The sequence below is a fragment of the Fistularia commersonii genome, chromosome 27 (genome assembly GCF_037954325.1).
Source record: "Fistularia commersonii isolate RoL2024-O1a breed Wild chromosome 27, RoL_Fcom_v1.0, whole genome shotgun sequence".
Classification (NCBI taxonomy): domain Eukaryota; kingdom Metazoa; phylum Chordata; class Actinopteri; order Syngnathiformes; family Fistulariidae; genus Fistularia; species Fistularia commersonii.
The window spans coordinates 6,477,138-6,491,750 of record NC_141310.1 but is presented as its reverse complement, the minus strand read 5'-3'; the positions used below and the strand labels follow the sequence as shown (position 1 = coordinate 6,491,750).

General features: G+C 39.3%; 1 protein-coding gene across 2 annotated transcripts; it reads left to right on the top strand.

Annotated features, from left to right (window-relative positions):
• The first annotated feature begins 2,530 nt into the window (after positions 1-2,530).
• Positions 2,531-14,523, top strand: dna2 (DNA replication helicase/nuclease 2). Of its 2 annotated transcripts, XM_086174857.1 has the most exons (24): positions 2,531-2,904; positions 4,091-4,150; positions 4,475-5,213; positions 5,316-5,421; positions 5,789-5,938; positions 6,121-6,304; positions 6,437-6,585; positions 7,310-7,432; positions 7,593-7,836; positions 7,954-8,068; positions 8,484-8,640; positions 8,829-9,020; positions 9,155-9,391; positions 9,468-9,581; positions 9,746-9,855; positions 10,199-10,308; positions 10,464-10,592; positions 11,571-11,663; positions 11,803-11,996; positions 12,339-12,428; positions 12,559-12,772; positions 13,072-13,161; positions 13,236-13,421; positions 13,695-14,523. In XM_086174857.1, the coding sequence occupies exons 1-24, from the start codon at positions 2,875-2,877 to the stop codon at positions 13,908-13,910; spliced, it is 4,032 nt and encodes a 1,343-aa protein (XP_086030983.1). In that variant the 5' UTR covers positions 2,531-2,874; the 3' UTR covers positions 13,911-14,523. The 2 variants fall into 2 exon arrangements, with proteins under 2 accessions (XP_086030983.1, XP_086030982.1); XM_086174856.1 differs by having other exon boundaries at positions 4,475-5,421.
• The last annotated feature ends 90 nt before the right edge of the window (positions 14,524-14,613 follow it).

The window sequence follows — 14,613 nt, the reverse complement described above, 5'->3', positions numbered from 1 at the left end:
TTCAACAGTGATCGTTAATCAATGAGTTTTGCCATTTGTCTGGAAATTCATCCGGAGTTAAAAGCTCAAGTGTACGTACTTATTTCTGCTGTCTTTTAGAAATACCAAGCGGAGCTGTTATCTGAAATCTATAGGAAGCTTTGTGGTTTAATCGACAGTAGGCTGCATCACCGATTTTCTGTCGGCTGTTCCCAGAAATGTCCAATAACCCAACAACCAAAGAGGGGAGTGTTCTTGCAGGAAAGTAGTGGACCCTTCCTTGTTTGTCAAATTCTGCTGGATTATCTGCCAGAATTACAGATGTGTCTGCCAAATCCTTGATAAATGATAGTGGCAGCTTAATGAGCTTCACATGAGCGAGCATGATAACAAGACTGATTGTTAATTTGTACGGTGAGAGTAAAAGGTCAGTGTGGTCAGGTGCTCAGGTGATCTTGCTGAATGTTTGCTTCAAATGGGTTCAGCATAACTCAATTAATGCTCTGTATCACTTCTTCAATGTGTGTCTGTGTTTGTGAGTCCATTTTTCTCTTCTACCTTTTGTGCTCTTATTTTGGCGATGACCTTTGCAAGAACGGGAAGGAAGCAAGCCAACAAAACAACCGGAGTCTGAAACAAAGACTAAACTAAACAGTTTAATGAAGAGGAAATTAGTCAAGCAGTCAGAACATTAAGGATCACTGACTGTTGCCCTAGTTTTTCACATTGCTGTTGGCCCGTGATAAAAAAACTTTAGACAGTTCACTGAGATAGGCTTTTAGCAGGTGAGACCAATATTAAGCTCCAAATAACAATTACAAATGCACGCATTTGACTTAAAGGTCAAGGTGAATGATCAGAGAGATTACATGAGAAAAGCACACCAGAGCAGCCGAAGTTCAAGTGATGACCTATGGAAATTCATTTATCTTTTTTTTTTTTTTTTGGAGACAATGCCTCACTGCTGCAAACACTTTGCATTTAATTACAGGAGAAAAGGGTAATGGAGAGAATAATGTTCTTGTCTCATATCCAATGTATACTTTAAAAACAGTGTTAGGGTGTGTTAGGTAGGAAAAGCAGAGGGGGCAATATACTTTAAATTATTTGAATGCATTTAAACAAAATACACATTAAATCAATCAATTTAATCATAAGCTTTTCTAAGCTTGTTTTTTTAAGAAAGTATGCATGTTTGAGGACATTCTAAGTGAATGGACCAAGTTCACAGCTCAGGGGAAACCAGTCTGAAAAATCACTCTTGTTGTGCAACAGAATGTGAACTTTGCTAAAGCAGTATGAGAGAGGGAAATTATTTATACTCTATATACACTCTGTGCAAGGTACAGTGAATAACTTAACTTCAATTACATGCAGTTTTTCGGAGGTGGAATTATACACGATGTATCTGTTAATATTTAAATGTGGTAGTAATGTGTAATAATTAAATTGGATCAAACAAACTAGAACGGATCGAGTCATAAAATAGGTCCCACCATAAAATAGGAGGGACCAATTAATTTTACTGTTCCCAAGTAAATCTCAAGTCTACATTTTAATCTAGTCGAAGTCCAGTCGAAAGAAACTGCATTAAAAATGTGTCGGGCATCTACCCAGAGCCACTGTCTGGGTAGATGCCCAGAAACACTTTGAAATGTGAAATGTTTCAACTTGTGGTTGTATATATGATAAACACTTTGAATCTTGAATCTGGCTGCTACAGTATCAAAGATAAGAAAATGAAGAAGAAACGGTCCTCCCCTCTCATGTTGATAAGTTGAAATTTTTGGCATTTTGGCAAACGCTTTGACCCTGCAAAAATGTATTCATGTTTACTAATTGCAAGGTAACCATCATGTATTTTTTTTATAGTTTAATGGACATTTTTTTGGTTCAACACATTTTCGATCGGTTTCAAAATAACATCTGCATCTGCAGTGAAATGTATGACTCACAAAATTTCATTTACAACAGCAATTTTCAGATAGAGTTGACATGCCTGTTTTTCCTTCCTTTCATTATCACTGACCTGCCATGACAAGGTTTGTAGCAGTCCTAAAAAATGTATATATAAACAACATCCATCATGTGTCTTGATTAAAACCATAGATTTGAAACAAGTAAATTAAAACATATTACAAATGTATGGTTTAAAAATTGTTACATTTTGTGAAGGGTAAAGAAGCATACTAATTCAACAAAGAGTGCATCTGTTGGCCCACATTCAGTCAAAATGGACTGAGTGAATGCTGCCATCTCTTGGGCCTATGCACCATTATATGGTTGTGAAACAAAAAGAGGCTGAGGAAGAGTGCACTATAATATGTAATATAGAGTTAATCATTATCTTGCACCAAAAAAAGCATCCATAAGTGAATTTGGATATCCTAAGACCCACAAACTAACTTTGTAGTTTTGACTTTGTTGCTTTTAAAATTATCCAAGCCCAAATCGAAAATAAAACAATGTAACAGCCGATTCATGCCACTGCAACCTGGATGAAAAGTCAGTGTGAAAAGTGACTTCCACACGGGATACAAGGACAGAAAATGAACAAAACAAACAATGTTTTACCAGATCTCACCAGCAGAGGACAGACCTTTCACCCGCTTGTGGAAGCGGAACTGCTTTTTGACGCCACGTCCTGTGCGCCAAATGTAATTCTCGCGAACTCCTATAAACGGGCGCAAAGAAGGTAAAAGCGAGTATATTTGCGATTGCTCTCCGCTGGTTTAATATCTAAAGACTGAAAGGGGAGTCACTATTTTAGCCTTCCGTTTAAATTAATTTTTATCCTAACTAAGACATGGAGAGTTGGCTGTTAAACCTCATCGAAGAAGACAATGGAATTTAGGCTAACGTAATATCTGGAGCCGTGTTTTCCACGCATTCTCAATGCAGAAAGCCAAGCAGATGAGGACAAAGGTGAGCTTTCTTTTGCAGTTCTAAGACATAAATCTTCATTGCCGTAGCTGACAGCCGCGTTTGCTCGTCTGACGTTTTTTTTTAACCAACCCTGTTTCGAATTTCTTATCAGTAAAATTCAAATTCATAGGCAGAATTCAAGTTGTTTGCAGACGACATTGTGACCTGTAGTGACAGCAGAGAACAGGTTGAGGAAAATCTAGCGAGGTAGATATATGCTCTGGAAAGGAGAGGAATGAAGGTTAGTCGCAGCAAGACAGAATATATGTGTGTGAATGAGAGGAACCCAGGTGGGACGGTGACGTTACAGGGAGTGGAGATCACGAGGTTGGAGGATTTCAAGTACTTAGGGTCAACAGTCCAGAGCAACGTAGTGTGGAAAAGAGATAAAGAAAGTGGTTCAAGCACGTTAGAATGGGTAGAGAAAAGTGTCACGGGTACTATTTGATAGAAGACCTTCGGCCAGACTGAAATGAAAGGCGTACAAGACGCTGGTGAGACCAGCGATGCTGTATGGCCTAGAAACAGTAACATTGACGTAAACAAAGGAGGCAGAGATGAAGATGCTGAGGTTCTTTTTGAGAGTGATGAGATTGGATAGGATCAGGAATGAGTCCATCAGAGTGACAGAAAATGTTAGATGTTTTGGAGAGAAGGTCAGAAAAGCGAGATTGAGCTGGTTCGGTCATGTGCAGAGAAGGGATAGTGAATATATATGTAGACGGATGCTGGAATTGGAGCTGCCAGGCAGGAGGTCTAGAGGAAGACCAAAGAGAAGATTTATGGTTGTAGTGAGGGAGGACATGATATTAGTTGGTGTGAGAGAGAATGTTACAGAGAATAGGATTAGTTGAAGATGGTTGATTTGCTGTGGTGACTTCTGAAGGGACAAGCTGAAAGGAAAAGAAAAAAAGTAAGTCCGAATTTACGTGTCGCTGTCAATGAAATGTAAAGTCCAACCGAATAATCCGTAAATAGTCCTTGGGCCGCGACGACTTCCAAGCAGTCCGGGCAATGGATGGAGGAATAAGTTGCAGCTAGTTGCCCAAAGCAGACTTGCACAGTTCATGATCTGTTGAACGAGGCAGCTCGTTCTTTTAATTTTGCCAGATGCCATTCTTGAAATGTGTCAACTTTTGCCGCAAAATAGATTACAAAAAAAATGTCATTATTCCATTCTCATCAGGTGATGCCAGGGGGGCAGATGAGCATCTCCAGCTTTGTCTCAAAAAATAGTGTAAACCAGGTAAATATTGATTTTTATAGCTAATTCTCACCCTTAACACCTCTCAAATACACACGTCATGCTATCAGTATGCACCTTTGAGGTAGTTCCCCAGAAAATTACAAATAATGACTCTAATATGCTGTATGTTACTAAAACAGTCATAATTACAATGTTGTTGTAAGACTATATTCCACTATACCTATGCAGGTTTTGTGTAGAGGTTTTAAAATATGCAGGCCATTGTGTAGAGAATACTTTTTTTCCTGTACTGTACTGTTTTTTTCTCATGTTTTTAAAATTCAAAAATAGATTAAAATTTTTTCTGTTCTTTTTTTCTTTCAGGACTCTTCTTCAGCAAAACTGTCAGTTGCACAAACTAAACTTGGCCAGGTGGAGAAGCCGATAAAAGATGAAGGGCTCATTGCATTCACAGCCCATTCCCCCTTAAAGAAGAGTGTCCTGAGAGATCTAGAGAACCTCCTTCCATCCTCGCCAGACCTCCTCTCTGTGCCTGAGACCCCGAATAGCCAAATTAGACTCTCCCCTTCCAGAGATCACGCTAAAATTATCCCCAAACCGAAATGCGATGTTGCAATGTGGGGCAAACATGCCCAACTGTCACCCATCTGTCGAAGTACATATTCAAAAGGGGCAAGTTTCTGCAGACTTAAGTCTGAAAATGGAGGAAGAAACCAATCTGGGTCATTGAAAAGACTTTTAATTCCTTTTGAAGAGTTCCATCATGCCAAGAGGGCAAGAACTACCAATTCAGCTGCAGATTCAACCCTTCGTATAACAGCCAACAGCTTGAGATGCAACCAGATACAACCACAGGAAGAAACAGAACAAGTGATGAAAGTCTCTGGTTTTACTCTGATAACAGAGCAGAAAGTGTTGGAGGGGAAAGTCAGTGGACGGCTCCAGACTGCTGGATTGCACAAGCCCTACGAACAAATGGTCAAAGCAGCACCACAGACAGAGGTTAAGCAGAAGGCTGGCCTCAATGAGAGAGAGGCTGCAAAAACATCATCAGATGGAGAAAAGGATAAAGGAAGGTCATTGGATCAAGAACAGGCTGGAGGTATGGTGGCCCATGAGGAGCAATATCTGGAGCACACCTGCTCCATCCTTAATCTTATAACCCCTGATATGTGTTGTCAACATTTTATGCCTCCCTGTCAAGAAGCTGCAGGAATATCAGCACTTTCTGTGGAAAATGGGTTGGATGACATATGGTTCAGAGAGGAGATGGTTCCTTTTGAAGGTCATTTGTCAAAGAATAAAACCGGGTAAGCTACAGATTGAGTCCGTTCTGACTGTGTGACCCACCCTGATAATGGTGCTTGACATCATGGAGAAGTTTCAAATGAATTCACAGCATATAAATATGTAAAGCGCAATCATCCAAGTCATGGTCTTTTCAAAGTCACATATAGAGTCACATATATAGTCAAAAACAACGTAACCAAAGAAGGAAAAACAAAATTAAATGACACGATCTACAAACAAACAAGAATACAAAATGATCTTATAGCTATCTTTTAAAACTGCATTTTTCAGTCATGGGTATTAGAGGACAAGGGAGATATTGTATTCTTTAAATATGGTTATTTTCCATTTGTATACATTCATTTAATGCCCTTTCTTCCCATACAGTAAAGTACCAGACCATGTGATTCTTTGTGGAGGCCTCAACAATCGCTATTGGGTTTTGGACACTGAAGACAGACCAGACTGTAAGATGCTAACCATCTCATGTTTCAAATCTCTGCATCCCACTGAGACATGTCTTCTTAAAGATGGATGGTAATTTTATCCCCAGCATAGTTGCTGTGTTTTTTCTCAACACATGTTTTTTTAATATTTTTAAGTAAATTAAATTATTGTAGAATGAAGTGTATATTATACATCATACATACATCACACATAAACATATCACGGTAATTGTAAGGGATAATCAAAGGAAGATTACTGCACTATTTTTCAAGGGAGACAACGCCTGTTGGTCGTGGTGATGTGGTGCACCTGGAGGGTCACTTTGATAATGGGTCCTGGCTGGTGGACAGGGAGCAAGGTTTTCTGGTTTTACGTCCTGATTACCTCGTCTCAGGCACCAGCATCTCAAGCTCCATCCGCTGCATGAGGCGTGCAGTACTGGGTGACATATTTAAGGTAAAAAGGCTTTACAACTTTGAATGATGTCTAACATTGAGATCTGTTGTTTGATTATTCATAGGGTTGCGTGCCTTTTGTTTGACTTTTTTCCCCCAATTTTTCTGCTTGGCTCTGATTGCGATGGTGCAGAGTTTTGACGGTGGCTCAAAGCAGATGCTCAATGGCACTATGGTCCATGAAGTCTTCCAAAAAGCTGCTATATCTAAAGATTTCTCCCTTGAAAATCTGTCTAAGCTCGCTGATGAGGCAGTGTGCAGTCCTCAGCACCTTGGAGAGATGTAAGTGGTTCCATTGTGCCTTTTCTTCCACCTGTAAAAAGTGTTGAACAGTTTAATTTAAGTCTTTTGGTGTGCATTTCTATATATGGAATCAGCAGAGCTGGGCTTTGTTTGTTTTGGTTTGCACCATCATTTGTTTTTCTACTGGGTTAACCTTGAAGGAGTGTTAGCCCATTGTTATTAATCATGACAAACATTGACTCCTAAAATAGATTATGAGTTGAAACCCAATTCAAACTCAACTCAATCAGTGATTGTAGTCCAGGAGTCCGACACTCTCCCGGGCTCAGGCTCAGACATCCAATTCCTTTCAGTGACTCAGCTGATTTTATATGGTATGAACCCAAAGGGTTGAAGCCCTCCTGGCCAGAGGATTAACAGCTGGCTCAGGATAGTGGCAGGCAGTGTGGTTGTAGCTACTCTTTGGCAATTTCTTTACATTCCTCTTTTCTAGTGATGTTTTATAGCAGCCAAATCAAGTAAAATACCCACACTAGTCTGCTGTCACACTGCATTCTTACACGGGTTAGAGTTTTTTCACGCTTCATTGCATTCACTGAACAATCAGTGCTATTGTCACATTTAGTGTTACCTCACTATGCTTGGAATCCAAAGGCAGGTGGAATTAAATAAGAGCCTAGTACTATCATATCTGATGTTTATCCATTTGCTTTCTGTGCACATGTTTTTGTCATATTGAGTTATGCTCTTTTCATGTCTCCAGATACCGTTTGGGTGTAAGTCAGGACGAGATGAAGCAAGAGCTATATGATTACCTGCCATCAATGGAAAACTGGCTAAAGGAATACCTCAGCTCACCAGTGCCAAAAGGAGTCCATTTTAAAATGTACAATATATACATATACAGTACCACAGCCCTAGTGTGTGCAAAGCCTGTTAGGGTGGCCTTTTGCACAGCTGTAGGAGAGACTGATCAAGTTTAGAAAGCTTCAGTATGTTTTTTTTGCAACTTGAACATCTAATAATAGGCTGCTTTTTTTTCTTAGCCAAAGCAACTATGCTGCTTCAAACAAAGGGCTGGAAGATGTAACTGCCACTGTTACTGAGCTGGAAGATATAGAAGAGAATGTGTGGTCTCCACGGTTTGGCCTGAAGGGAAAAATTGACCTCACAGCAAGAGTTAAAATCCAAAGGCCAAGGAATAGCAATTGTAAAACTCTGGCGGTGAGGACCATCCCACTGGAATTGAAGACAGGAAGGGAGTCCAACTCAGTGGAGCATCGCAGTCAGGTTGGTGAAAACAAAGTAGAATTGGCTCAGCAGTAAAGCCATGTTTATGTCAGTGCAAACAAATGTTATGAGGTTGGTCATTTGGTTTCAAAGATGTCCTTTACCTTCTGTGTTCAGGTGATTCTATACACCTTGATGACCTTGGAGAGATATAATCCTGTAGCTGGTTTCCTGCTGTATCTCAAGACTGGCAACCTGCATCCTGTAGTGCCCAGCCACATGGACCGCAGAGGTGCAGTGTCACTACATTTACTCCAGTAATTTTGTGGCCCAAAAATTCAAATACAATATACAGTATATGTATATCCAGCTTTGGCAGTTCACTGCTCATTACTTTTTGACAGTATTATAGAAAATAAGAAATTCACTCATTATCATAGACTTACGCCAATTGCAATTAGAGGTAGATAGTGTTTACTGAAGACTTAAGTTTGATATAAAGAGGTGATGGATGATATGTGATCTATATTTCCTTTCCTTTACTATGTAGTAATTGCCTCACTCTTTACAAAAGAAGGGTTAATACTCCCAAGGTAGTTGGGGAATGTTTGACTGATTTTCCATTAGTTCGCATTATCTAGCATTTTTTCCTGACATACAGTTCTTATTTCTCTCTGCTGACATGATGGCTACAACTTCCTCATCAGAGCTGCTGAAGCTGAGGAACACCTTGGTTCATTACATTCACAACTGTGTGGAGAAAGAAGCTGAGGGCAGTTGTCTGGCTCGACTTCCCGATATCCTGACTGACAGAAAAACCTGCCAGTATTGCCCTCAGAGAAGAAACTGTGCGTTATATGAAAGGTAAACCTATCAAATCTTTTTACAGCTGTGTGAAATTGTCATAATCTGCAGAAATTCTCACTTAATACTAATAGGCCAGCAAAAGGCATTTTTAAGACAAGTTATTTAAAGTTCATTTCAGGGGCTCTTCAATTGATTTACCTCCTCTCCCCCTCTTTTTACTTCTGCCTGCTGTCCTCTCACATTAGAGCTCTGGATAGCAGTTCCACAGAGGAGTCTGTAGATGGTGTGCGTGATTTTCTACAAGAGGAGACCAGTCACCTATCCCCGCAACATCTGAACTATTTTTCCCACTGGGTGTTACTCTGTTGTCTTGAAGCTTCTACCATGGAGGCCAAGAACAGCCGGATGCGAGTGTGGCTCCAGACAGCTGAAGAACGGTACTACAAATAGATTTCAACATAGATAAATAACTTTGCATGCCTGTGTTGTCAACTATTTAAGAAACTTCCATTGAAAACTGTCTGTCTGTGAGGAATCTAGAATATCATTAAGTGATACCATGTGTTTTCAGTGAGAAGAATGGATGTTGTGTAGGGAACCTGCAGCTCAACAGACCCGTGACTATCCAGTCTGAAGGTGTTTTCCTCCATCGCTTCCAGCGAAGTAATAACATGCAGGGTTTCATTGGCTGTGGCCTGGCCAGTGGTGATCGTGTTGTTCTAAGTGACCAGGATGGTCGCTTTGTTGGCCTTGCAACAGGATACCTGTGTGAGGTCACCACGAATGTGATCAGTTGTACCCTGGACAGGTGAGAGCATACCAACATAAACAAAATGTTTGACAATGTTCACCAAATGACAGGTTTTGTTCATTTTCTATAACAGAGACCTTTCAAGGTTCAATCAGATGTTGTTTCGGATGGATGGGGATGAAGGTATGGTTGGCCTCAGTAGTCACCTCACCAATCTTTCCAGACTGATGGAAAGCTGTCAGAATAGGTACGTCCCTTAGTTTCTGTAAAAGGTAAAAGACGCTTGACCTTTTTTCTTACTGTCAGTCTATAGGAAAAAATTACATTTGTGATGTAACATTATCCTTGGACTGGGCTTTTTTTTTTCTTGGAATAAGTGTCAAATTTTATTTAACATGTCTATCTTTTTAGCAATCGCCTGAGGGAGTTGATTGTTGACCTTCGTCCTCCAGAATTTATCGATAATCTCAGTTCCGTTTTGCCAAGAGAGGCCAAGGAAACTGTGGCCAACATCCTCAAAGGTAATAGTGTTGTTCTACTCTGGTTTCCTTGTTTTCCTTTCTTATTTGAAGTAATTTGTCCCTTTGTCAGTTTTTTGATGTCTGTGCTGCTTTAGATCTGGTCTGTCTTTGATTTTCTATTCAATGTTCCTGACAAGCAGCTGCAAATTTCAGAGAATATGTTCTTGTCAACATTCCAGCATTAAAGTTCAAGGATCCAAATTGTCTATATAAGATCTATAAACATTAAAAGATTGATAAAGCACATAATATTATCGATATGGAAAAAGGAGTTCTCTGAGAACACTTGACATTTTACAATGATATTCCCAGTATTCAATGTTTTGTGTGGGTACGTTTTTAGGTCTGAACAAGCCACAGAAACAGGCCATGAAGAGGGTTTTGTTGTCTAAAGACTACACTCTTATTGTTGGTATGCCTGGAACAGGCAAAACCACAACCATCTGCTCTCTGGTAAAGTCAAAAACATGGCTTATTACATTCTTTTTATTTTTTTCCCCAGAATTTATAACAAGCCCTCTCTCTAATTTCTGACCCTACCCTCCTGCCTAGTTCATTGTCTCTATCTTTTTTCAGGCTGTCATACTCATCATCTCTGTTAATTTCAGGTACGCATTCTACATGCATGTGGCTTTAGTGTGTTGCTGACCAGCTACACACACTCTGCTGTTGACAACATCCTGTTGAAGCTCAAACGCTTCCGTGTTGGTTTTCTGCGTCTGGGGCAAGGACAGAAGGTAGCTGGATTTCAGTGAAAGCTTCCCCCAAGAATTATAACGATTTTGTCAGTTCAACTCTTACAGATGTTTTCAACTTTATTCACACACAAAGACATAAACATTTGAAAGCACTCTCTTCCATAGGTTTTAAAGCCGTACCTACATGTCATTCTGTTTAAGAAATCTCAATCATTTGTTTGCATTTGCACATGCACGAATCAACAAATCACCCCACAAACAGATGTAAATGAAGATTGACACACTCTTATTGAGTTGATTTCCAGGTAACCGGCCATTTTTGACACAACTGAAAAGAGCCAGTGGTAGAAAATAGGTGACTATGAGACTATAGGTGGAAAAAAAAATCTAAAAAGGGAGCAAAATAAGAACTACTGACTGACTTTTGATATACTTTTAAAACCCACATCAAAACACATAATTCCAGTGTTTTAAGCAGGGTTAATTAAAGTAGACACCAACTTTTTCCTAAATCTGAGCTCAGGAGTTTCATCCCTAGTTTTAAGCCACCATTGCTGTCGTGGTTCCCGTTATTTACACCCACACAGAGATTTAAATTCATCAAAGATTCTGAAATCACATCAGCATTCTGTTTTATACTGTACAAGTCATATTTCTCTTCACAATACATCTGGGATATATAGTGTGTCCCATATTATATACTAAACATGATTACATTGGATAATAAATACACAAGCATGTATTCAAATAACCATTTTTTCTCATCCCTCCTTTTAGCCTTCAACAACCCTTCAACAAGGGTTGTAATATGCTCGAAACTACATACAGTTACAGGGGTATTTGTTTATACAAACCGCTGTCTCTGAGAGATTAAATTAAAAAATGCATTATTGATGCATATTGTTGACAAAAATACCACTGAAGCTGTTGAGTTCTTCTTCAATAGTCCTTTATTGTGGAAAGTAGCCTGAGTTACTCGGTCATTCTCTCTAACTGTTTTCCTGCAACTTTCTCCAGGTTCATCCTGAAATTCTCCCTTACACAGAGGAAAATATCCAGAAAAAAGGAGTTCAGACTCTGTCAGAGCTAGAGCAATTTTATAGCAAAGAGGTAAGGAAATTATCGCCGGAAATAATCCCTTTTTAAAAATGTAATCTGTAATAAATGTGAGAAGCGCAAAATCACAATTCAAATATGGTTAGAGTCAGATGGAAATATTGATTCTCAACATTTGCTTTTCTTATATCAGCTGGTGGTGGGAACAACCTGCATGGGCATTAAGCATCCCATTTTTTCACGGCGCCAATTTGACTTCTGCATTGTTGATGAAGCATCTCAGATCAGCCAGCCCATCTGTGTGGGACCACTCTTCTATGCCAAAAAATTTGTCCTGGTTGGAGATCACCAGCAGTTACCACCAATAGTCCAAAATCAAGAAGCGAGGTAAAATGTTTGTGCTAATGTGCTAATGCAAGTGCAAAATTTATGGTTCCTCATACCTACTTCATAGTTGTGTTGTAATTCTGGTCTTTAGAACAATATTAACATTGGTAGTAAAATCATAAAGAGAAGTATTTTCATGTCAAAATACAGTGTTTTACAACTTTTTACATGACATTTTTTTCAAGGTCTACAGACATTGTCTCAATAATTCAAAGTTGAGGCCCATTTAAAAGTTGAGGCTCAACATGTAGGTTTGTGATTTGGATAGCTACATTATGTCGATGCAGCAGAAACATATTTTATGCATATTTTTCTTTTTTTTTTTTTTTTTACTTTCATCAGGAAACTTGGGATGGATGAAAGTTTATTTAAGCGACTTGAGCTTCATAGCGACGCTGTGGTCCAACTTAATGTACAGTACCGGATGAACAGGTAAATCTTGCTTATTGCTGTAGTATTCTTATTGATATTTTTCAAGGGCATTTGCACATCTCTGTTGTGTAACCAAGAGGTAAAACACAAATAATCCCACCACATGATGAAGATTTTTTTGTCTTTTCAGACGCATAATGTCTCTAAGTAACTGTTTGATGTACGAGGGCCGACTAGAATGTGGATCCGAGAGAACTGCTTCAGCCCTGATAACCCTGCCCTTCCTGCCATCTGTCCAGTCAGAGCTTGATTCCCTTTCTGAGACTGTTCCACAGAAGCATCAGTCATGGATAGAGGCTACATTGTTACCGAGCAACCCTGTCTGCTTCCTGGATTGTTCATTGGTAAGTACTAGCTTGCAGTAGGGATGGAATTTATGACAGATCCCAGTCAAGATGAGGTGGGACAACTTATTGATACTGCGATGCACCGTGGATACCCTCACACCAAATATTGATATTTTGTTGGAAAAAGACTTTTCAAGATTCTATGTCATAATTTTTAATGCATGTTTATAGAGCCTTAGTGGGCATTTTTAGGCTATTTAGTTTGGTGACAAACCCCTCAAAATTGCAGATATATCAGAGCCTAATAATGATAATAATATGGTGGATGCCCAAGATTACTCTTACCTCTCAACAAGGTGCCCGCACTGGAGACAGTGGAGCAGGGAGGTGTAAGCAACCCAACCGAGGCTGCCCTCATACACCTCCTCCTCTCACTTTTGATAAAGGTACTCCTGCTCCCTTACTCATTCTCAGGATAAAAACTGGATTATTTTCTAACACGTTTTTTCCCGTCTTCAAGGCTGGCTGCAAGCCTGGTGATATTGGTGTTATCGCCCCCTATAGACAGCAGTTAAAGAGTATCTCTGCTCGACTGCAGTCTCCTGCCTTTAGTGGGGTGGAGGTGAAGACAGTGGACAAATATCAAGGGCGGGACAAAAGTCTCATTGTGCTGTCTTTTGTCAGGAGCACTGCAGAGGAAGAAAATGTATGTTTTTTGTTTTTTCATATGTATATGTTTTCTTTCATCCTTGTCATGGAATTCATTCAGCTGATCTAAAGGCAACTGGCCCTGCTTAATTTCTTCAACATGTTTCATCTCATCTGAGATGTTTTTATCAGTTTTGGCTGCGGGGCATTTGGGCTATTTAGGTTTTGGTCTCACCTGCACTTTTGAGTTACAAATCAGTATACAAATAACAAATAACTGTATGAATAAGCAGAATCCTAACCTTTTTTTCTGCTCCCTGTTGATTCTCAGCTAGGAGAGTTGTTGAAGGACTGGCGCCGCCTGAATGTAGCCATCACCAGAGCTAAAAATAAACTGGTTATGGTGGGCTCGACAACTACCCTTCGACAATATGCTCCTGTGAAGAAACTGTTGAATCACCTCAAGCAAGAGAACATGATATCCTTTTGTATTTATCTATTTATTATTTACATTGCTATTTATAAGAGCAGAGGAATTGGACATTAATGCTGCTTTAACAAGTAGAAATTGGTCAAAAATACTTGTCCATTGTAATTGTATATTCTGAGGACTAGTGATTCTACCGTGATGATATTTGATAGTGTCAGCTTGTCAGTTAACTCCTAAACTTCATTCCTCTGTTGTAGAATTAGAATAAATGAAATAATGAGATGATTTTCCTAAACCTTGACATCACATTATCCAGCTCCCTCCCTCTGCCCATAAAGCATATCCAGGCATGTACTTGGCATAAATGTTGAAACAACCTGTGTGTCCTGCAGCAGAGCCGCATTAAACTGTAATGCAGACTGTTAAGCTCATCAACCTCAGTTTATTTAATTACCAGTACCTCAGCTTTATTTGAAGAGATGATAGAAGTACAGAGGCATCTACACATACAGCTATATCAATATTAGTTTCTTTAGTTGAGCAGATATATTGCTGGGCCGCCTCAGCATTCAGAAAGAAACCTGCCCGGTTTCCTAATAAGCCAAATTTTCTTAGATGTTTGCAAAGAATACTTCTCTACTGACCTCATTCAAAGAAGGTAAACTAATTATTACTTTTTGATTGCTATTTATTAATTCATCAGTTTTTGTGATTTTAATTCAGATGGTTGTCTTGTAGACCAACGGTCAAATTTCCTTAGTTGGTGTGATGTTGTAGTCTTTCATGTGTTGTTTGTCTAATGAACTTTTGTACTTGAATA

What these genes read in the sequence shown, in the direction of transcription:
- dna2 (XM_086174856.1), top strand. Translation starts at nt 2,875, where the DNA reads ATGCAGAAAGCCAAGCAGATGAGGACAAAG. An exon ending in CAAAAAATAGTGTAAACCAG is followed by an intron (nt 4,151 to 4,474) that starts GTAAATATTGAT and finishes TTTTTCTTTCAG; the next exon opens with GACTCTTCTTCAGCAAAACT. An exon ending in ATCAGTTGTACCCTGGACAG is followed by an intron (nt 9,392 to 9,467) that starts GTGAGAGCATAC and finishes TTTCTATAACAG; the next exon opens with AGACCTTTCAAGGTTCAATC.